Below are 22,823 nucleotides of genomic sequence, written 5' to 3'. Positions count from 1 at the left end.
ATTTAAAACTTTCCGTCAAAAAATATTAAAACAAGGGTTGTCACTACGAGCTCCTCATTTCAATCACGATACGTCTGCGTCTCCACATTCCATCGGCGACGCCTCTTAGCCTTACACCGCCATCACACCAAACCTCCATTGCACTGAACTTCTATCGCACCGAAACCTCGTCACACCCCTTTCCGGATCTTCTCTGTGTGCTGCTCGCGTCTCTCCTTTCGAACCCTAACATGCAATCCACTAATTAACTGAAACTGAAACCCTCCATTTTTCTTCGCTTGGATGTTAGATTTTCAATTTCATACAATTAATTCCTCTTTTTCCAACAAAATTTCAAGCATGTGGGAATGGAGTGTTGGTAATGCAGGAGTGATGAATAAATCTTATCATTTGAATGGATAGCGGAGTCTCTGATTAGGGATCAATACTCAATAGTTCCTGAAAGTGTGGCATTCCTTCAAATTAAGAAATTAAAGTGTGTCATCATAGGTGGGTTGGGGATTTGATTTCAATTTCTAAATTTATGTTATGTCAATATGAATATGTGATGGATATCATACATTGACGAACCGTCTCAGGGTGATAGATGTATTCATGTACTTATACTAATATCTTCAATTGAGTCTCTATTTTTGAATTCAGATTCAGTCATCAACTATGCACATTACTTAAATTAGACACTTGTTTTTTTTCTTTTCTTTTACGTGTACATAAGTAGTAATATGTATTTTTATTCTTGCTATTTCACTCTTAATTAATTATTTTTATGTTGCAAGAATGTTGAATCTTTTAATTAATCATCATAATATATATATATATATATATATATATATATATATATATATATATATATATATATATATATATATATATATATATATATATAAAACTGTGAATGTTGATTTTTACTTTGATGAGTTTTGAAGTGTAGCATATACGTTAATCAAACCACATAGACACAGACACAGACACAAACAAATGCATCCCTTTTTCTATCTCTTTTATCTGTCCTTATATTATTCGTCATCCATTCTCATTTGGCTTCTAATGCCTCTAAATTAAATCCCTCTGATCTTCTCTATTTTTTTAATTATTTTTCATAACACTAATTAAATATATCTATGACTCGAGAAGTTTTGCATCTCAGATGGCTTGTTCCAGGACGTCTTTCAGATCGAAGCAGTCTTGAGTCTTGTGCTCGTATCCTTTGTGATAATCAAAATATAGGCTTTTGTTGTTGCTTGCCCATTCCTTCAATTGTTGTGCCCTTAGGAGGATGCCTCGCTTTGCTATCTGATGATAGATCTCTGTGATTGAGACTAGTAGAGATGTGTAGTTTGTGAATTTTTCTACTCTAGGTGGTCGGTTTGTGGGGGCAGGCTTCAAATGCTCCTTTGGGGTTTCTTTGGGTGGGGTTTGCTCCGTTGTGCCGTGTTGCCATGGTGTCGTTTATTGGCAGTCACAACTTGCTGAGCTTTTTGTCATTTATGTACTCTCTTGTCATGTTCTGAATCTCATGCATCGTCCACACCGGCTTGGTGGTTAGGTGTTTCCAAAAGTCTTCATTCATGAGTCCGTTGGTCAAACAAAGGTTGGCCATGGAATTTTTGAACTCATCGACCGTTAGGTACTCGTCGTTGAACCTGTCAAGGTACTTCCTCGTGGGTTTGTCTTGTCGTTAGGTGACTTTGAGCAAGTTGATCAGGTATTTTGCTTTGGCAATTCTAGTGGTGAATTGTGGTATAAATTTCCTGGAGATATCGTAAAAAATGGTGATCGAGCCATTTGGGAGGATGCTAAACCACTTGATCGCAGGACCGGCCAGGGTTACCGGGAATGCCCTACATCGGACCACGTTGGCGACTCCTTCCAGGTTTATCCTGGCTTCGAAGGCCGTTAGGTGTTCCTGGGACTCTTTCATGCCATCGTATTTTATGTTTGTCGGCTTGTCAATACCTTTTGGTAACTTGCCCTTTAAGATTTTCTTGGTGAACCGGGTGGCTCCTATTATGACGTGCTCGCTCGTTGTCCGTTTGGGATCTTGGCAGTGCCTCCTATCTTCATCGTTTTGTCGGTGTTCTGGCTTGAGGGACGTGCTACAATTTGGATGTTTTCTATGGCGCCAGTTGAGTGATTTTTCGTTCTAGGTTTCTCGCACTGATCGGCTCCTGGAGGTCGCTTGACTCATGTGTTCTGGCTGATATCGCTCTTTGGAAGCAATCCACCCCTCTAGGGTTTATACCTTTTCAAATAGCTCTTGAATTATTTGGATTGCCTTTTCTCCTAGCCCATCGGTATTTTTGGAAATTCTGTCTTCCCGTATTTGTTGTCTGTCAAAGATTGACTGATGGTGTGCTACACTAGTTATCTTCCCGTGGGTTGGTAGGGGAATATCGTTTCGTGGTTTACGCGTTAGATTTTGGGGGGTTGGATTCATGGTGATAGCTCGAGGATTGCTCCTCAAATTCCTCCGTTATGTCGCCAAGATTTGGCTAGTCCCCACAGACAATGCCAAATCGCCAATGTACAAGATGTCACTTGTATGAGTTGTGAAAGGGATCGGAGACCGGCCGGACTTGATGATGACAGGTCAAATTTTTGGAGCGATGGGGACAAACGAAAAAGAGAATCTGTTGATAATTCTATCCGAAAAATTAGTGGTTTTTTATGGAAAAGAATTACTGACAGAAAATTTTTCTGTATTTCAATGGACACAATGCTGCGTTTAGTTAAATTATTATAGAAAAAAATTGGTTTGTAATTTAAAATTTTTCGTCGAAAAATATTAAAACCAGGGTTGTCACCTCGAGCTCCTCATTTCAATCACAATACGTCTGCGTCTCCACATTCCATTGGCGGTGCCTCTCAGCCTTACACCGCCATCATACCGAACCTCCATTGCACTGAACTTCTGTCGCATCGAAACCTCGTCACACCCCTTCCCAGATCTTCTTAGTGTGCTGCTCACGTCTCTCCTTTCGAACCCTAACATGCAATCCACTAATTAACTGAAACTAAAACCCTCTGTTTTTCTTCGCTTGGATGTTAAATTTTCAATTTCATGCAATTAATTCCTCTTTTTCCAATGAAATTTCAAGCGTGTGGGAATGGAGTGTTGGTAATGCAGGAGTGGTGAATAGATCTTATCATTTGAATGGATAGCGGAGTTTCCGATTAAGGATCAATACTCAGTAGTTCCTGAAAGTGTGGCATTCCTTCAAATTAAGAAATTAAAGTGTGTCATCATAGGTGGGTTGGGGATTTGGTTTCAATTTCTAAATTTATGTTATGTCAATGTGAATATGTGATGGATATCATACATTGATGAACCGTCTCTGGGTGATAGATGTATTCATGTACTTATACTAGTATCTTCAATTGATCTCTATTTTTGAATTCAGATTCAGTCATCAACTATGCACATTACTTAAATTAGACACTTGTTCTTTTTTACTTCTCTCATTGAGGAGGTTTTTCACGTTAAAAATCTTGGTGTGTTAGCTTGTCTCTAATTTTTTGTTTATGTGATTTTTTTGCTGCTATTGGGTATTATTGTGCTGGTGTTAATACTTGTTGTGACTGGATATTGTTGCTCCTCTAATTCTTGCAAATAGGGAATTGTGTTTTATTCCTATCAATTGGCATCAGAGCTCAGTTTTGGGTATTTGGTTATAACTTGCTTGAAAGATGGAGGCAAATAATTCTACTAGGATGATAAGTTTGAATGGCACTAATTACCATCTATGGAAGGGCAAAATGAAAGATTTGTTATTTGTCAAAAATCTACATTTACCCATATTTTCTACACAAAAACCAGAATCTAAAACAGATTAAGAATGGGAGTTTGAACACCAACAAATTTGTGGTTTTATTAGGCAATGGGTGGATGATAATGTTTACAATCACATTGCTAATGAGACTTGTGCTAGGGCTTTGTGGAATCAAATTGAATCCTTGTATGCTTCCAAGTCTGACAATAATAAATTGTACTTGTTGATTATGTTGATGAGATACAAGGAGGGGTCACAAGTATTAGATCACTTGAATAAATTTCAAGGAGTTCTGGATCAGTTGTCAAGCATGGGAATCAAGTTTGAAGATGAGGTTCAAGGATTGTGGTTGCTAAATACTCTACCAGATTCTTGGGAGACATTTCGTATCTCTCTTACGAATTCTGCTCCGAATGGTAAAGTGAGCATGCAACTTGTTAAATGTGGCATTTTAAATGAAGAGATGAGAAGGAAGACGCAGAATTCTTCGTCACACTTTGAAATGTTAGTCATTGAAACCAGGAGAAGAAATCAGAATACAGTTCAAAAGCGTGGAGGTAAAAGCAGGAGCAAATCCAAGGGAAGATATAACAATGTTGAGTGTCACTACTATCACAAAATGGGTCACGTTAAAAAATATTGCTATCTTTGGAAAATGGAAAACAAAGGTAAGCAAGAAAAGAAGGATGATAGTGGTAATGATCGTGTATCTTCTATTTCAGATGATCTTCTTACTGTTGATATTACTGATTATGAGTACAAGGTCAATCTTGTTTCTGATGATGAGTTCAGCTGCGTAATTGATAGTGGCGCCTCATTACATGTTACATCGAAGAAGGAGTTCTTCACTTCTTATACTCCAGGTAATTTTGGAGTACTTAAGATGGGTAATGATGGCTTGGCCAAGGTTGTTGGTGTAGGTGATGTTTGTCTTGAGACCATTATGGGAATAAAGCTACTACTTAAAGATGTTAGACACGCTCCAGATGTTTGCTTGAATTTGGTTTCAGTTAAAAGGCTTGATAATGAAGGCTTTGTAAACACTTTCGACTTTGGACAATGGAAGCTTACCAACGGTAACTTAGTGGTGGCTCGAGAAAAAGGTACTTCAAGTTTGTATGTGATGCATGCCATGATTTCAAAAGGTAGTGTGAATGCGATTAAAAGTAAAGAAGTTTGTAGATTGTGGCACAGACGACTTGGTCATATTAGTGAAAAAGGACTTAGTTATTTGGCTCGAAAGGATGCTCTTTCAGGTTTGAAGAATGCAGAGTTGGAGAAATGTTCTCATTGCATGAATGGCAAACAAAGAAGATTATCCTTCAAAAAGCATCAACCTTCAAGAAAATCAGACTTCTTGGAATTGGTGCACTCCGATATTTGTGGTCCTTTGAAGGTACGGTCTTTTAGTAGAGCTATTTACTTTATTACTTTTATTGATGATCATTCAAGAAAGCTTTGGACTTATGCTTTGAAAACAAAGAACCAAGCTTTGGAAAAGTTCAAACAATTCTAAGCTTTGGTTGAGAGTCAAACAGGTAAAAAGCTTAAATATATTCGCACTGATAATGGTAGTGAGTATTGTGGACCATTTAATGTGTATTGCAAGCAGCAAGGGATTAGGCATGAAAATACACCTCCTAAAACACCTCAGTTGAATAGTTTGGAAAAAAGGATGAATAGAACACTGATTGAAAGAGTTAGGTGTATGCTTACTAAAGCTAAGCTACCTAAAGTCTTTTGGGGTGAAGCGCTACTTACAGCGGCTCATGTGATTAATCTGAGTCCTACAATTACTTTGAACAATGATGTTCCGGATCATGTTTGGTCGGGAAAAGATGTCTCGTATGGTCACTTGAGAGTCTTTGGATGCAAAGCATTTGTTCATGTTCCAAAGGATGAGAGGTCCAAGTTGGATGTGAAGACAAGGCAGTGCAATTTTATTAGGTATGGTCAAGATGAGTTTGGTTATAGGCTTTATAATCCAGTTGAAAAGAAGCTTGTGAGAAGTCGTGATGTAGAGTTTGTTGAAGACCAGACCATTGAAGACATTGATAAGGCAGAGAAGAGTCAATCACAAGAGAGTAGTGACTTGACTGATATAGATCCAGTTCAACCTCTTCCTTTGTCAAAACTAGCAAAGAATCAAGATTAGGAGCATATGCATCAAAATGAGCCTTTAGTCCCCGATGACCAGGAGATGGGAGATCCGATTGATGCTCCAGTTGATGATGATGCTAATCAACCTGAGCTACCTAAAAATCCACCAGGTTTTCATCCTAGGCGGTCTACTAGAGAGCGACGACCTTCAACGAGGTATCCTTCTAGTGAGTATGTAATATTTACTGATGGATATGTGACATTGACTGATGGGAGAGAACATGAATGTTATGAGGAAGCTATGGAAGGTGACGACAATAAGAAATGGTTTGATGCAATGCAAGATGAAATGAAACCCTTGTATGATTATCAAACATTTGAGCTCGTGAAGTTGCCAAAAAGAAAGAAAGATTTGCAGAACAGGTGGGTTTATAGGTTGAAGCATGAAGAAAATTCTCAGTGTCTAAGGTACAAGGCTAGATTGGTGGTCAAGGGCTACAGGCAGATAAAAGAAGTTGACTATAATGAAATCTTTTCACCGGTTGTGAGAAGATCTTCTATTAGGACTGTTTTGAGTTTGACTGCAAGTCTTGATTTAGAGATAGAGCAGATGAATGTGAAAACTGCTTTCCTTCATGGTGATCTTAAGGATGAAATTTACATGGAACAACCTGAATGTTTTATGGTAAAAGGCAAAGAGGATCATGTTTGCAAACTGAAGAAGAGCTTGTATGGCTTGAAGCAAGCTCAAAGATAATGGTACAAGAAGTTCGAGTCTGTTATGGAAGAACAAGGCTACAAGAAGACTACTTCTGATCAATGTGTATTTGTTAAACAGTTTGCTAGTAATGATTTTATTATCCTTTTGATATATGTTGATGACATGCTTATTGTTGGTCAGAATGCTTCTAAGATTGATATGTTGAAGAAGCAACTTGCAATGTCATTTGCAATGAAGGACCTTGGGCCAGCAAAAGAGATTCTTGGTATAAGAATCGAGCGTGATAGAAAGGAGAAAAAGCTTTGGTTGTCACAGGAAAAATACATAGAGACAATGTTGCACAGGTTTTAAATGAAGAAAGCAAAGGCCGTTAGTACTCCTCTTGCTACATACTTTAAATTGAGTTGCAAGCAAAGTTCATCAAGTGATGAAGAGAAGAAAGACATGGAAAAAGTTCCATATGCATAAACCGTGGGTAGTTTAATGTATGCTATGGTGTGCACAAGACCGGATATAGCTCATGATGTTGGTTGTGTTAGTCGTTTTGTTTCAAACACAGGAAAAGAGCATTGGAATGCTATAAAATGGATAATGAGATATCTTCGTGGTACTTCTAGCATGAAGTTGTGTTATGGAAGTGATAAGCCTATTCTAGTTGGTTACACTGACTCAGACATGGCAGGAGATATTGATTCTAGAAGGTCCATTTTAGGCTTCTTGATCAACTTTGTGGGTGGAGATGTGTCTTGGCAATCAAGATTGCAAAAATGTGTTGCTTTGTCTACTACCAATGCTGAGTTTATTGCCATTACCGAAGCATGCAAGGAGATTCTTTGGATGAAGAAATTCTTGAAAGAACTCGGGTTTACTCAAGAGAGGTATGTGTTGTTTTGTGATAGTCAAAGTGCTATACATCTTGGTAAAAATTCTACTTTTTATTCTCGATCCAAACATATTGATGTGAGGTATCATTGGATATGTGATGTTTTGGATGTTGAGTTATTGAAACTTGAAAAGGTTCATACTAATGAGAATGGTTCTGATATGATGACCAAGGCATTACCAAGATGAAAGTTTGAAGTTTGTTGCTTAATCGCCGGATTGGCGGTTACCTCCACATAGTCGTGAGGGGGAGATTTGTTGGATTTTTGGATTCCCTTCCTATGTGGAGAAAAAGTCTAAATTCTAGTATCTAAGCCCATAAATAGTTAAGTGGCTGAGGTGAGTTAGGGTTGAGTGAGAGAGGTCATTTTGCAAGAGAATACCAAACACTATAGAGAAGAGAAGAGAGAAAGTCATTTTCGCACATATACAAAGCTGTCTCTGTAAATTGGTTGTTGCAGATGCGTTAACCGTTGGATCGAGCTCAAATTTGGACAGTGTGTTTTACACATCTGGTTCTTTGATTTCACCGTTCGGATTTTTAATTTGATATTTGTAATTGGAGATATTTGCCACGCACAGTAGCTTTGTTTTTGTGGTATTTTCATCTTCTTGTTCTTGTTTTATAAGTTTTGAAGTTTGGGTTGTTTGGCTTGTTGTATGCAGGTTTTGTGCAGTAATTTGTGACTCTTTTGTACCCTATTTTTCATCATAGTGAATCTATATCCTGGTCTTAGTGACTCGTAGTTTTTATTTCTCTCATTGAGGCAGTTTTCCACGTTAAAAATCTTGGTGTATTAGCTTATTTCTAATTTCTTGTTTATATGATTTTTTTGCTGCTATTAAGTATTATTGTGCTAGTGTTAATATTTGTTATGAGTGGATATTGTTGCTCCTCTAATTTTTGTAAGTAGGGAATTATGTTCCTATCATAACTAACTAGAACAATAGAGCCAAACAAACCTGGCCAAAATTAAAATTCAGTTTTTATGGAGAATTGTCCGTTGTGCTTTTTGGAGCAGCTATTATTTTGTTTTGCATGAATCGAGTAAGCGAGTGAGTGATGAATCCAGAAAATTTTTATAATAGGGTCAAAATATATATAACATGATAATAATTTTTTTAATAAAAACATTATGTTTATATAAAAAATTAGTTATCAAATTATCTACTATAAATTTGAGTATAAATACATATATTAACTTATTTTTAATGTGTATTTTGTATTTCAAAATTTATATTTTAAGATTTATTCTGTAAAAGTAATTATTTTATGTATACGTAGCATAATTGTTGTTATAATTATATTTTAAAATATCTAATTATAAATTAAAATATTAAAATAGTAATTTAAATAATAACACATAATTTAAAATTTAATTTTTTATATTTTATATTTTGAAACCTTGACAATATAATCAAAATGTCTTTTTTTGTATATGTCGTTAAACAATCATTTAAAACTTAACTTTTATACAATTAGTTCTTGATGATATTAATAGTTGAAAAAAATCATTCAATTAGTGTAGTTATTATAAAAAAAAACTAAAGATAATTTCAAAAGAAGAAACACAAATAGATAGATAATATTCTTTTGAGTCGATTTTTAAGAAAGAATATCAATTTTATTTAAATTTAAAAATTAATCATTATAATGGACATCTAATATGAAGTTCTCAAATTGACTATCAAGTGTCAAAAATTGAATAAAAAATTATTGTGAGATCAAATTTAATAATTTAATGAAAACAAATAAATATTATTAATATATATACTACTCAATAATTTAATAATTTCATCTTCTCTTGCATTGGTGCCTTGGCCTGTTATTTTCCAAAGTCTGGGATTCGGCAACAATGCCACCTTGTTCTTGCCACGCTCATCTCAACCGCAATTGTTCTAGCGACACGGTTTCAAAAGGCAATGGACTTTCTTCTGGTGTTAGTATTCTTGCATTGGTTTGTGATGGCATATGGAAGATCATGGGGTCATTTGAGATGCATTGTAGCAAGTGAACAAAGAAATTAGCCGAGTGTTGAACATATGCAACAACTTCGCTTTCGTTATTTTTCAATCCTTGATTATTATTTTTTTGAACCAATAATCCGCCAAACGCAACAATTGCTGTCTTGACAGTTGACACCCTTGCAAAGAAAAGAAAACCTTTGAAATTTCTTTATATATATGAGTTGTAGAATATTGATCAATCTTCCATCTTATGTAGCATTGTTTCCATCAATCTTAATTTTAGAGTATTGATATATTGTTCCTATTTTTTGAACTTTAAATTTGACATTTTCAGTTTTCCTTTATTTTAATTTCTAATTTTTTTAAGTTAAGGTTCTCAATTTTAATATTTAAAAAAAATAAATAAAATTAAGAGATATGGTTGCGGTGGTTGACCAGTTGACGTGGTGCTGGCTTTAATGATAAATCAGATAGTCTGAGAAGGTGGTTACGATGTAGCCAAGTAAGCCTAATAATTTGTCATTATCTAAAACATAATTGGTTATATCCGTATCTACTCTACAATCTTTTGATGATAAAATAATCTCCATTCACTTTTATTTATTTATTTATATTTTTAATTAAATTAATAAATATATTTTTAGCAATATAATAAAAATAAAACTTGAATATACGATCTTAATTCTTACATATACCGTCCAAATTTAATAAATGTTTTAAAAAGACAATATCTTTTAGTGTACAAATAGTATGATCATTAAATATATCTAATTAATACGTCTTTTAAATTTTAATATTTTCATACCTCAACTTGTATTGCCCCAATAGTTGACCGTTATGGATGATATGATCAGAAATCGGAACCTTTTAATTTGACTATTAAACACATATGTATAAAATTCAAAGAAAATAGTAAAGAGTCCATATCTCTTGAAAAAAAAATTATTTAACATTAATTCAAATAAAAAATAAATATTAAAAATATTAATCTCAATATGTGACTTTTAATTTTAAACGAACAAATTACACAGTTCTTATTAAATTAATATATATACATGGCCGCCACTTTGAGAAAAAAAGGTTTATTTTGTTGAAATAAATATTCATTGTTGTATAAATAGGACGATTGTTATTTGTCTCTATCCACTATCCATGTCAGAGCTAGAGTTTGTGTACCAGCTAGTTGTTACAATGGTTCTGTTTGTTTTAAGTTTCAAACTTTTTAACTTTTGAACAGTTGGCATTATCCATTTTGTAAGAAAGGATTGGATTAAAACAACAAATTTCAAACAATGACTTCCTTACTTTCCTCCCATCCTTAACTGGCTTTTCCAATTTTTCGTCTTTCTTACCAGTTTTTAGTTTAAAAAAACTGAGATATGGATATTTTAACAGAAGCAGCGTTGACTCAGAAACATTTATAAAAACCTTTGAACTGACTATCAATTTTTGATTCTACTCTGCTAGTTGGTCTTTGAGAACAAAAGAGTGTCTATCACAATCACTTTTTCACAGAGGAAAATGGCAGGAGGAGTGGTAGAAGGAGGGCATACCAAAAGGGCTCATCTTTATGAGCACAGATTCACTCATTATTTTGCCTTCACTTGTGTTGTTGGAGCCCTTGGTGGCTCGCTTTTTGGCTATGATCTTGGGGTTTCAGGTCTCTTTCTTTTTCTCACCCTCTCTCACTGTTTAATACTTCTGTTTTTATTGAATCATGGTCGCTGAATTACATCTTATAATCTCCTTTTTTCGTCACGCAAGGACCACTTTCAATTCTTTGTGTTTTTGCCTCGCATTCTGGACTGATTTTTATGTTGATTTCCTTTGATTAAGGCACGTTTATTTCTCATAGTAGTACCAACAACTTCAAATTCTATCATTTTCTTTGGTTACAAAATATAGTCGCCCAATTAATCATCAATGTTTCTTCAAGAAATGGTTTTGTTATTATTTAGAGTGGTAATGATAATAATACAACACCAACTCTCTATCTTTTTTGTTCCAAATTGTATATACCTTTTTGTTTCACATGGGAATGGCTAAGGTATTGATCTGATTTGGGAAAAGTGAGAGAAAAGGTAATTGCAGGAAGAAGAAATATTTTGTCCTTTCAGCAATTGCCGTGATTTGATAGGATCTTTAGGGTGGGTTTGTATATTGATATTTTTGTATTTTATAAAATAAAAATTTATTGTGTTTATATTTTTTGCTTTCGAAGGTTAGAAATGGTTTTAAAAATATTGAGAGATGTTTTTTTAAAGTTAGTTTTAATACCTTTTGTATTTACATTTATATTTATATTTATATCTAATATATAATATAATTTTTTTATTTTTAAAATAATTGTATCAAATATTATTTTGTGAGTTTTGTTCATAAAAGTAACTTCTGTTTTAAATTGTTTTTTGACTTTTATCAAATAAATATGGTGTAACAACTAGAGCTTTTGAAAAAAAAAAAAGGAAATCAACAGCTTTTAAAGAGGCTGTGTGGTTCTGATTTTGATTTCGAATGCAACAGTGATGGGTGGTGGGCTGGTGGCGCAAGCAAGATGAGATAGCGAAAATAATTAGAATGAAAAATGGTTATAAATTTTGAGAGTTTGCTGATTCGTTCAAAATCATAATATATTAATATCCATCTGGCGAGTCATGTGTATTGGTTGGTTGAGTTGGGTATGAATAGAAACAGGATATTCGTATTCTCCTCATAATCTGCATTTTCCCACTCTTAGTTGCTAAGTTCTCCTGGATTATCGGCACGACTTCTGATTTCTGTTTTTCTTATCTCATCATTTCAAATTTCATTGTTATTATGATTGTTATTAACTAATAATTAGCCTACATACCTTATTAACAAATCCATAAAATGTTTTTCAATTGTGTCAGTATTAAAAAAAAATAAAACCTACCTGTAATAAAGGAATCATAGCAGATATCATATCAGATATGAAATTGATTTTATTTGTTTTCTTTACTTTTAATTTTATTATCACATCAAAATTACAGTGTATATAATGAACTAAAATTTTCAACTGAACTTAAGCTTTTGTCGTAGTAAAATTTATCCTTGCAACTTAAGAATCAAAGAGGGTACTTGGTATGTTGTTGTTGCAGGTGGGGTGACATCAATGGACGATTTCCTGATCAAATTCTTCCCAGACGTGTACAAAAGAAAGCACATGCACCAGAAAGAGACAGACTACTGCAAATATGACAACCAAGTGCTGACACTCTTCACATCATCGCTCTATTTCTCAGCACTTGTAATGACATTCTTTGCTTCTTACTTGACAAGAAAAAAAGGCAGAAAGGCAAGTATCATTGTGGGAGCCCTTAGCTTCTTGGCTGGAGCAATACTCAATGCAGCTGCACAGAACATTGCAATGCTCATTATTGGCAGGGTCCTTCTTGGAGGAGGCATTGGTTTTGGCAACCAAGCTGTACCCTTGTATCTTTCTGAAATGGCTCCGGCAAGGAATCGAGGAGCAGTTAACCAACTCTTTCAGTTCACAACCTGTTTTGGAATTTTGGTTGCAAACCTCATCAACTATTTTACTGACAAAATACATCCCCATGGATGGAGAATCTCGCTTGGCTTGGCGGCTATTCCGGCACTTCTTATGCTTGTTGGAGGTATTTTCTGTGCCGAGACACCTAACAGTCTTGTAGAACAAGGAAGGTTCGACGAGGCAAGAAAAGTATTGGAGAAAGTAAGAGGGACTAAGAATGTTGATGCCGAATATCAAGATCTTGTTGAAGCCAGTGAAGAAGCACAGGCTGTCACTAGCCCCTTTAGGACACTCCTGAAGAGGAAGTACAGACCCCAACTTGTGATAGGAGCCTTGGGGATTCCGGCATTCCAGCAGCTAACTGGAAATAACTCCATTCTCTTTTATGCTCCTGTTATTTTCCAGAGTATTGGGTTTGGTTCTAATGCGTCTCTGTTTTCATCTTTTATCACCAATGGAGCTCTCCTCGTCGCCACAGTCATCTCGATGTTTTTAGTCGACAAGTTTGGTAGAAGGAAGTTCTTTCTGGAAGCTGGTTTTGAAATGATATGCTGTATGGTAAGTATTATTGCTTGTTTATGCTGTTGTCCTAGTTGTTTATGCTGATTAATTGCTTATTTGACCCTCTGGTTTGGTTAATTTTCAGATTGCTACTGCTGTAGCCTTGGCTCTGGATTTTGGAGATGGCAAAGAACTTTCCAAAAGCGTCAGTTACTTTCTTGTTATTGTGATATTTTTGTTTGTGTTGGCTTATGGAAGATCTTGGGGTCCACTAGGATGGTTGGTTCCTAGTGAGCTCTTCCCATTGGAGATAAGATCAGCAGCACAGAGTATAGTAGTGTGTGTCAACATGATCTTTACTGCACTTGTGGCACAGTTGTTCCTCATGTCACTTTGCCACCTCAAATATGGGATTTTCTTACTGTTTGCTGGCTTAATTATCTTCATGAGTATGTTTATCTTCTTCCTCTTACCGGAAACAAAGCAAGTTCCAATTGAGGAAATTTATCTCCTCTTTGAAAACCACTGGTTCTGGAAGAAGATTGTAGGACAAAGAAACCAACACCATGGGAAGACAGTTGCTGTTTAAGAGCCTCAATGAAGTTATGCATGTTTATAAGTCAGACATGGTTAAGGTAAAAGCTATACAAGAGAATAACTGTTACCTAAACCATGTTTTGGAGCTTTCCAAACGGCAAACCAAACATACAGTAATTAGAATGATCAAGTCTAGCTTTGTTATTTTTGGTTAATAGTTATTTTGGTTAATAGTTATTGTTCTATGCTTAAATGATCAAATATGGATTATATGCTATAAATTTCTCTTGAATATAATTATCTAAATGCTTTATCATAAATATCATTTTCGGCCTTTGTTTTTTATCTCTGTGATTAATACTTCTCAATATTTTTTCTATATATTAATAGAATAAATCTACATGACATGTTAAATTATTGTTCCGTTAAGATCTCAGAACTATTTAGTTTTTACTTTTTTTCTCTTATCTTTTGCAAATATATTAGCTAAATTTACTAAGTAAAACTAAGAAATATTAATTATTTTTATATTTTTACTTATAAAAATTAAATAAAAGATATATTAATGATTAATGTGTCACATCAATATGTTCTGAAAAGAGATTATTGATAGATAAACTAACCATTCTCACGAAATTAAATATAAAAATTTGAAATAGGCTTTTTTTATTGGGGGCCTCAGTCCTTCAAAAAAATTGTCCGGAGTCGGGAATGAGTATTCACTTAGTACAAGATAATAGGTAGGACATTGCAAATTAACAAAAATAGTGCACTTGATAAGATCATAACATTTTATGATAGCAAAAAGTATCACATTAAGAGTTTTGCAAGTTCATCTACTCGTAATGTTCCTCGTGGTGCAACATTAAGAAATCGTTCATCAAAATTTGTTTTTCTTTGAATTTTAGAACTCTTTTGAGTCTTCTCCCTTTCACCTTTATCTTTCAAAGGAATGGCAGCAGTTTCTTTTCCCTTGGAGGAAGCAGAACCTTGTTGCTTGGCAGTTTTTTGAACCACAACCTTACTATGTCTCCTAAAGACTGGTCCGGAGGAAGCTGATTTGGCAAAGGAAACTGTAGTTTGATAAATAGTGTCAGCATCCAAAGAATCTTCATCTAAAATAAGTGCACATCGTTTCTCAACTGCTTCCTCCAACAACGATAAAATGCCTTTCATACAAGGTGCAGTTGACCTTGGTGGCCAACTGGCATCATCAGTTTCTGAACCATCTATAGTCTTATCGACTCGAGGATCTACCTTGCCATTGATATAACTGTCATTAGTTCCTAACATTACCTCAGATCCTAAAACTGATGTAGAAGGGCCATCACTGCAGCTTTTGTTATCCATCATATCCTCAGCTCCATTGCTTTCACTCCAAGCTTCCGAGGGGCATTTAGCATGGCTGTCATCATCATCCGACAAAGTCATATTAGAGATAATGCTCCCGCAAGACTCCGGCTCACCATAGGAGCCTGTAACATTGTTTATACATTCGGCTTCAGATTTTCTTGCAAGTGAAGTAGTACTAGTCACAGATTGCTTGCTATCTTCTATGGGAGACGACACCTCAACCTTTCCCAAAGCCAAATCACTTGAACTCGAAGAAATGCTAGTGTCATTGCCTTCATTCTCTACTGAATTCTCCTGTCGACTTGATGCTGAGACTTCTGATGCTAGTATTTTGTTATTTTGTTCATTGGCCCCCTTTGAATTATCTGTGGGATTTGCTAGAGCCGACTTCCAATTTTGCCCTCTCCACATAAGTATGTGCTCATTTTCAAATGAAAGCAATACACAGGGAACGAGATCCTACATTTAAAAAATACAGGAGGAAAAACGATGTTACAATAGCATCATCATAGTTTTTAAAGAAAACAGTCTTATGATATGTTAGGGACTTGGGCACCCTATAATACCCAAGTCCCTAACATGATATAATAGCAAAACCAAATAAACAAAAAAAAAGGCTTAAATCCATTTGATCTTCATTAAATATTGCATACAAAATTGTGGCAAAAATGTTTATACCCTCAGTTTGGCTCCAATCTTTCTATAGTCACTTTTATTTAGCCCTTGGCAGTTTATACGGACAAGTTCACACTCTTCAAATGCCTCTCTGACATTTTTTGCTAGGTGACAGTAAACACCATTTTTTCCTGCAACAAGAAAATATATCATTTTCTTTGTGTAAACAATAAAAATGAAGACAGATAAATGCCTGTTTGCCAGCAGAAAAGAACAATAATTTTGCTTCAAAGATGAATTGTGGTGGACATTCTCAACATTAAAGAGGTACCTAGCTTGCATATGGGAATTAATTCCCTTCCCTTTTTACGCATTTCAGTTACTTGTTGTAGCGTTAAACCTTCTGGAACTCGCTTAACAAGCTTAGGATATACTGGAGGCACAGGCTTCCACAGCATCAGGGGAAACCGCGGCCGTGTTCTATAGTTATAGTTTCTGCCTCGGAAAAGGTACAACACACCACCCCTTCTGTAGATTATTTTCCCCCCTGTCTTCTCCTGGTAAACCAAATAATAACATTAGGAGGCTAGAGAAACATAAAGAATGAAGAAGCAAGAAACAAAAAAGTAGGAGAAGAAGATAGTAACCTCTAACTGGTGGCAGACATTGTCCATATCAACTGTACAAACTCCTTTGCACTTAATCTTGCAGACCCTCTTTCGCTTCCAGTGAGCATGAATATTGTCCAACATGTTATGCGTCAAACCATCTCTACCTAAATAACACAACAGGTAAAGCTTTTCCTTTTCCATTCCCAATCATCAATTCATTCAATTACAATGACGACAAAAATAAAACTAACCAATATTGAGTTGGCGATTGGTTTTGACGGAGCTTCTAACCAAAGCGTCGATCTCCTGCTGAGTCAAGGGCTCCCCGAGAATCTCTTCTCTGGAGGAGACGTACCGGGGAAAGGTGCCGGGAAGAAAAGGACCGGGGGACTGAACGGGCTTTATCCCTTTCTTGTCGGGCGGAGGAAGCACGAAGGAGTCGAACTCCTTCTGCTGCTTCTTGCTGGGTGGGAGTGGGGCCCGGCCCGTCCATGGGCGGGGTGTGGTGGCAGGGCCGAAGGGCAGGAAGGGGGGCTCCCGGATCTTGAGTGGCTTGGCCTTGGGAGTCTCGGTGTAGCTGTACTTGAACTCGAAGGGTGCACCCTCTATCACGTACGAGAGTCCATCTTCGCCAATCTTGATGTTATCGGGCGGTATTGTCAGCCGTTTAGGTCTCGATTTGGGGATGTTGGAGAACTTGAATGCCGGGTGCTGCTGGTGGTGGCGGTCGGTTAAGTCGGAGCGGGAGAACTGGAGCTCCGTGGATGGGCGTGAGTTGGATTCGAGGGTGATGGGGAAGGTGATTGTAAGTTTCAGAGCCATGAAGATGGAGATGGGAGAAGAGATAACGGTGACTCACATAATTTTACAGTGCACCTGTATATAGGAAACTAATTTGTTAATATAATTTATTTGGTGACTTCTAACTAACCCTCTCATAAACAGAAGATTAAGTATTCTCGATGACTTGTTTAATTATTATTAAAAATATTTATTTTTGTCAAATCATCTTTTTAACTTTAGTTAATTAAACTAAATTATTAAAGCATGATAAAACCTATTTTATAAATTCCAAGAGCTTTCAAAATGCGCCAACGAGCTGTAGCTCAAATGGCATAGTTTCCCCTTTTCACCTAAAAGTCTCGGGTTCGAATTTCACTCCTAATTTTAGAAAAAAAAACAGCTTTCAAAAATACAAACTGAAAATAAAAGTAAAAAAAAAAATCAAAACAAGAACAAATTAGAAGTTGAAAACAAGGGCAAGTAGAGACTATGAATGGTGGAACAAATTAGAGTAAATCACTGAATGCAAGAAATTCTTTTATATAATGATTTGTCATGTCTTTTGTTTGCTGATTTTATTTGAAGTCTATTAGGCATGTCTTGATTGTTAGCTTTTATGATGCTTTTGGTATAATTTTGTATTATTTATGATTTGTGATTATACTTAATAGCAAGACAGAAGGGGATGATTTACAAATCAAAATTCTTCTTCCCAAACTTGGGTTGAGTATTAATCAACTATATAAAAAAACAAGCTGAGCTAATTCACAAAGCATCAATTGTGACCATGCCCTTAAAAAGAAAAACAAAAGTCATCCTATATGGAGTAGTTCATTCTTGTTCACCTAATCACCTTTGAACAAATCCATACTCAATACAATCCAAATCAAGGTTCTGAGAACCGGACCGGTCATCGAACCGCTCTAGTCACTAATTTACTGGTTTACTGGTCCAACCAGTCTAACCGTGGTTCAACTGGAAAAACCGTTTTAAAACAAAATAATAAATAAATTATAAATAAACATTCTAGAATATAGAAGCAGCTTGTGAGTGACTATTGAAAGAAATGCCAATTCAAATAGTACAAAGTGTGAAGATATCAGATAATACCATGATATATTGAAAGAAACCAATAAAAAACACTATAATCGCTGATCCAAGAAGTCCTGAGAGAATGCAAAGCTAAATTAAAACAGTAAATACAGAAAGTAACATTTCGAAGAGAGATAACAAGTATATCAATACTCAATACTCTTAATTGCTATTATCCTATTCCGCAACATATGCAAGCTATAATGAACAAATACTTCGTTTCTACTCAAATATCTGTACCATAGGCGTATCTGCATCATATACTATTAAATTAAACTTCCTAATTGTGACTATAGTTTTGATGAAATGGTAGTATTTACATATTCCTATTTGTGCAAAACGGAAGGCCAGACTAGCTAGCTTTATTTCTCTTACAAGAAACTAGTATAACTTGGAAAACAACAATGACAAAGCCATGAAGAGATTCCATTAGTTTCTACTAAACAAAATAATTAGATCAAAACTAAGGGTGAATTTTCAGTATTAAGAAATCAACAATCTCCAATTCAATTATGCCAGTAATCCAAAGAGTTGACTTACTATACAATAAACGAGTGCAGAAATAATAGGAAAGATGAAGAGGTACCAGAGGGCAGAAAAGAGTTAGTTTTCTTGTTCTTGTGAGTGTGAGCACGAGCTGATGCTGTGGAAATCCTTTTGCTGGTTCAGATTGCCATTTTCCTTCTCAGTTCTGATAAAGAACATTGACAATTGAGAAAGATGATCAACACAATGCAAGTGAAGAGTGAACATTGACAATTGAGAAAGACGATCAACACAGCAGAGCCACAAAACACACAACAGCACGCCAGAACCCAGAACCCACAGCAGCAGCAGCACAGTCAGAAAATTAATAGCAGCACAAAATTAATACTACCAACAGCATTCAGCATTCAGCAACAAAAATTATCATTCAGCAACAAACAGCATTTGATTTGATTTCCATTTTTAGCATTCAGCAACAAACATTACAAAACAGCAACAAGTAATCCCTAATCACACTAAACCTGAAATCAATAAAGCTAAACAAAAATTTCAATAATGATTTGATTTCCATTTTTAGCAGCAGCAAGAAAATTTCAACAAAAATTTCAGGAATTAAAGAAAGAGCAGCACCACAAAATCAATTATTTGATTTTCCATTAATCCATTCACAATTTCACATTCAAAAATCAGCAAACAGAGCATAAAAGGAAGAGAAGAACCGAAGAAGTGAAAGCAGTGCCGCTAACCTTCGACGGAGACACAGATGGTGACCGGCGAGACGACGGCGACCGGCGACACGGCGGCGAGCTGCTCCAAGTTCGAGAGAAGCCAGGGAGGACGGGGACAGGGGGAAGGAGGACGCCGAGCTACAAGAGAAGGCCTGGGCTACAAGAGAGGACACGGAGGCGCCGACAGCACGGACGGCGGCGGCCTACGGCAGAACTGTTGCAGGGAGAACCTAGGATTTTGGTTGGGTGATTTTGAACTTTGCTTCAGAGTTCAGAGGGATAAGTGATTCACGAATTGGGGGTGGGGTGGGTGTTGGGGGAAGGGGGTGAGTGAGTGAGGGATAAACATTGGGGTTTTTTTTCCTAAAAAAATAACCAATAACGACGCCGTTTCACAAGAAATGGTCGGTCCTAAATCCAGTCCAACCGGCCGGTTCAGCAGTTTCTGAACGGTTTGGAAATTGGCTTTTTTAGGAAGAAGACTGGACTATTTTCAGCGCTATAATTCTCTTTCGTCTCCCATCGGCTTTTAAGTGGAAATATTTAGAGTTCCTATTCCCTAAACTTGATAATGTCACATTTAGATATTTATTGTCAATAAGCCTCTTCTTGAATCACAATAAACTCTTACTCCTTCCACAAATCTTTTTAGAGCTTATCAGAAACGAAATTTATTATATTCTATTATATATTTCTGATTTTAAAGTTAAAATTGTCACATATCATTTTCTGCAATTGAAATCAATTTTTTTTTTCTAAAATTAAAGAATTCTCCTCTCCTTACTAATTTTTTTTTTACAATGATATGTACAAATCACTTATAGTACACAACTACAAACTAACTGGAAATAGATATGAGCTTGGATGCAAGATTATATAGTGCAGTGAGGTGAATTTTTGTCTCTGTTGTTAACATGAGATGTCTCCAAGAAACATTATAATATTCATGAATTCACACAATGTTTGCTCTAGGGTACCAAAGAGCATACATACTGGACTAGGCAAGTAATGCTTAACTATGGCATAAGTTGCTAAGAGGCTGCAAGCACAGAGGAATCGTGAATGACCCTTTGAAACTTCAACAATTTCCATTATAACAATAATCTTAGCAAATTCCGTGACACATAAAACCCTTGAAACAAAGGTAATTTTGTCAGCCCAAAACTTTGTACCAACATTATTAATTGTATTCCAATTCTCCCCTTAATAATTTGTAAAGAATTAAAAAAATAAATAAATTCACTATTTATATTGAATTAGCTAGAGGCAGATGCATGTTTACCAAGTGATGCAGGATTGTTTATCATTTCACTGGTAATTGAATATGTGTCTCCAAAGGAGAACTTAAATTCAGGGAACTTTTATGAGTTCAAATCTAGCAGCATATAATACAATCCATAGTTGAAGAGTTTAGCAATGAAAATGTACAAAATTTCAATAAATATTACTAAACAGAGGCAAGAACGAACAACCATCATTCAGCAACAAATATTACAAAACAGCAACAAGTAATCACACTATTACCAAATTCAAAAAGAATGAAAACCAGATAAACCCAATCATAAACACTATTACCAAATTAAATAAAAAATCAACCAAAAATCACCTTGCAAATCCAATTAAAAATAGCTTTTCACTTTGTACCCTAAACACCAATTAAATCACATGAACCAAAATTAATTTGAGGGAAAACAGCACAGTTCAATGCTTATGAGTTTACTGAGAAAAAATGGCAACAGCAGCAGAACAAATTAATTTATCACAAATTTCATATTCAAAACACAAATAAATAATCAAGTAATCAGAGACATTCAAAATCACAAATCACTACTTCAAACTTCAGAGACATTCAAATTCAATAATCCAAAGTATTCAACAGAAATCAAAGTGCCACTAACCTTCCACCACAGCAGGACGTCAACGGCGCGACGACGGCGCAGCAGCTGGAAGCCTCGAACAGCAACTTCACCGGCGGAATGGATGACGCGCCGAGCTAGAAGAGAAGCTCTGGCCGTATGCCTTTGGGACAGGGGAAGGAGGAGGCCGCGAAGACGCAGACAACCACGGACGGCGGCGGCGGTTCCGGCGACGAAGTTGGGTTTTGGGTCTGGCCGTCTGGGGAACCTTAGGGCTAGCTGCTTCGATGTTCGAAGGAAGGGGTGTTGTGTGTTTTGGGGGGGGGGGGGGGTTGGGTTTTCACTTTTTTGTTTTTTTTTTTTTAACAAAAAAGGGAAAACGACGTTGTTTTATGCGAACCGGTCGGTTTCCGATCCGGTCCAACCGGCCGGTTACCGTCGGTTTCTGAATGGTTTTTGTATAAGCGGTTTTAAAAGATGGACCGGACCGTTTTACATGCTGGTCCCCGATTGAACCGGTTCAACCGGCCAGTCCTATTCGGTTTTCAGAACATTGTTAAAATGTGCCACGTATTACTCTTTCATTATAATTGAAATTAAATCAGTTCCTCCAAAATTAAAGAATTATTCCATCCTCTTTACCAATTTTACAACCAACATGTGCCACATGTAAGTCCCTCATTACAATTAAAATTAAATCTTTTCTTCCAAAATTAAAGAGTTCTCCCCTTCTCCCTCTTTCTTTCTCTATTTGACTATTTCTCTCATTCTTTCAACCAATTTATCTATTTTATATATCATTAATTCATTATTAATATCAATGATTATTACTAATTTGACAATCAAAATATGCAACATGACATTCTTTAATTGCATTAAAATTAAAATTAAAATTGAAATATACCTATATTATGTATCATATATTACTATCTAATTTAATAAGCAAATGTGGCACATGACACTCTCTTATTAAAATTGAGAGAAAATATTTTTTTCAAAATTATTAAACTCCCTTCCTAAATTCTCTCATCTACCTCCCTCTATTTTTCTATTTCTCTCTACTATTTTTACTCTATATATAATTTATATATATATATATATATATATATATATTATATTAGTAATTTGACAAATCAAAATATGTTATCCGATCTTTTTTTACAATTAAAATAAAAAATTTTTTTCCAAAATTAACAAACTCTAACTCTCACTCTCACTTCATCTTTATCTTTCTCTCTATTTTCTCTCATTCTCTATTTTTCTATCTTTCCCAATACAAAAAATAAAATTAACAAAATAATATAAT

The 22,823-nt window shown here is 35.5% G+C and overlaps 2 protein-coding genes across 5 annotated transcripts; one reads left to right on the top strand and one right to left on the bottom strand.

Annotated features, from left to right (window-relative positions):
* The first annotated feature begins 10,565 nt into the window (after window positions 1-10,565).
* LOC112790210 (sugar transport protein 14) lies at window positions 10,566-14,313 on the top strand. Its single transcript, XM_025832514.3, has 3 exons — window positions 10,566-11,101; window positions 12,561-13,513; window positions 13,602-14,313. Exons 1-3 carry the CDS (start codon window positions 10,963-10,965, stop codon window positions 14,043-14,045), a joined length of 1,536 nt encoding a protein of 511 aa, XP_025688299.1. The 5' UTR covers window positions 10,566-10,962; the 3' UTR covers window positions 14,046-14,313.
* A 316-nt stretch (window positions 14,314-14,629) lies between these two features.
* LOC112790208 (CRS2-associated factor 1, chloroplastic) lies at window positions 14,630-21,840 on the bottom strand. Of its 4 annotated transcripts, none has more exons than XM_025832512.3 (8): window positions 21,560-21,834; window positions 19,680-19,891; window positions 19,034-19,138; window positions 16,824-17,448; window positions 16,609-16,736; window positions 16,293-16,518; window positions 16,025-16,152; window positions 14,630-15,805 (listed from the first exon to the last, which is right to left on the bottom strand). In XM_025832512.3, exons 4-8 carry the CDS (start codon window positions 17,392-17,394, stop codon window positions 14,804-14,806), a joined length of 2,055 nt encoding a protein of 684 aa, XP_025688297.1. In that variant the 5' UTR covers window positions 17,395-17,448; window positions 19,034-19,138; window positions 19,680-19,891; window positions 21,560-21,834; the 3' UTR covers window positions 14,630-14,803. The 4 variants fall into 4 exon arrangements, with proteins under 4 accessions (XP_025688297.1, XP_072088878.1, XP_072088877.1 ...); XM_072232777.1 differs by having other exon boundaries at window positions 19,680-20,225; window positions 21,560-21,829; XM_072232776.1 differs by having other exon boundaries at window positions 19,680-20,220; window positions 21,560-21,829.
* Window positions 21,841-22,823: the final 983 nt, after the last annotated feature.

Source organism: Arachis hypogaea, chromosome 3 (genome assembly GCF_003086295.3).
Source record: "Arachis hypogaea cultivar Tifrunner chromosome 3, arahy.Tifrunner.gnm2.J5K5, whole genome shotgun sequence".
Lineage (NCBI taxonomy): Eukaryota > Viridiplantae > Streptophyta > Magnoliopsida > Fabales > Fabaceae > Arachis > Arachis hypogaea.
This window is presented reverse-complemented; position numbering and strand designations above follow the sequence as displayed.

What these genes read in the sequence shown, in the direction of transcription:
- LOC112790208 (XM_025832511.3), bottom strand. Translation starts at nt 17,394, where the DNA reads ATGGCTCTGAAACTTACAATCACCTTCCCCATCACCCTCGAATCCAAC. An exon ending in AATTCCCATATGCAAGCTAG is followed by an intron (nt 16,153 to 16,292) that starts GTACCTCTTTAA and finishes TTCTTGTTGCAG; the next exon opens with GAAAAAATGGTGTTTACTGT. An exon ending in AGATTGGAGCCAAACTGAGG is followed by an intron (nt 15,806 to 16,024) that starts GTATAAACATTT and finishes TTTTAAATGTAG; the next exon opens with GATCTCGTTCCCTGTGTATT.
- LOC112790210 (XM_025832514.3), top strand. Translation starts at nt 10,963, where the DNA reads ATGGCAGGAGGAGTGGTAGAAGGAGGGCATACCAAAAGGGCTCATCTT. An exon ending in CTATGATCTTGGGGTTTCAG is followed by an intron (nt 11,102 to 12,560) that starts GTCTCTTTCTTT and finishes TTGTTGTTGCAG; the next exon opens with GTGGGGTGACATCAATGGAC. An exon ending in TTGAAATGATATGCTGTATG is followed by an intron (nt 13,514 to 13,601) that starts GTAAGTATTATT and finishes GTTAATTTTCAG; the next exon opens with ATTGCTACTGCTGTAGCCTT.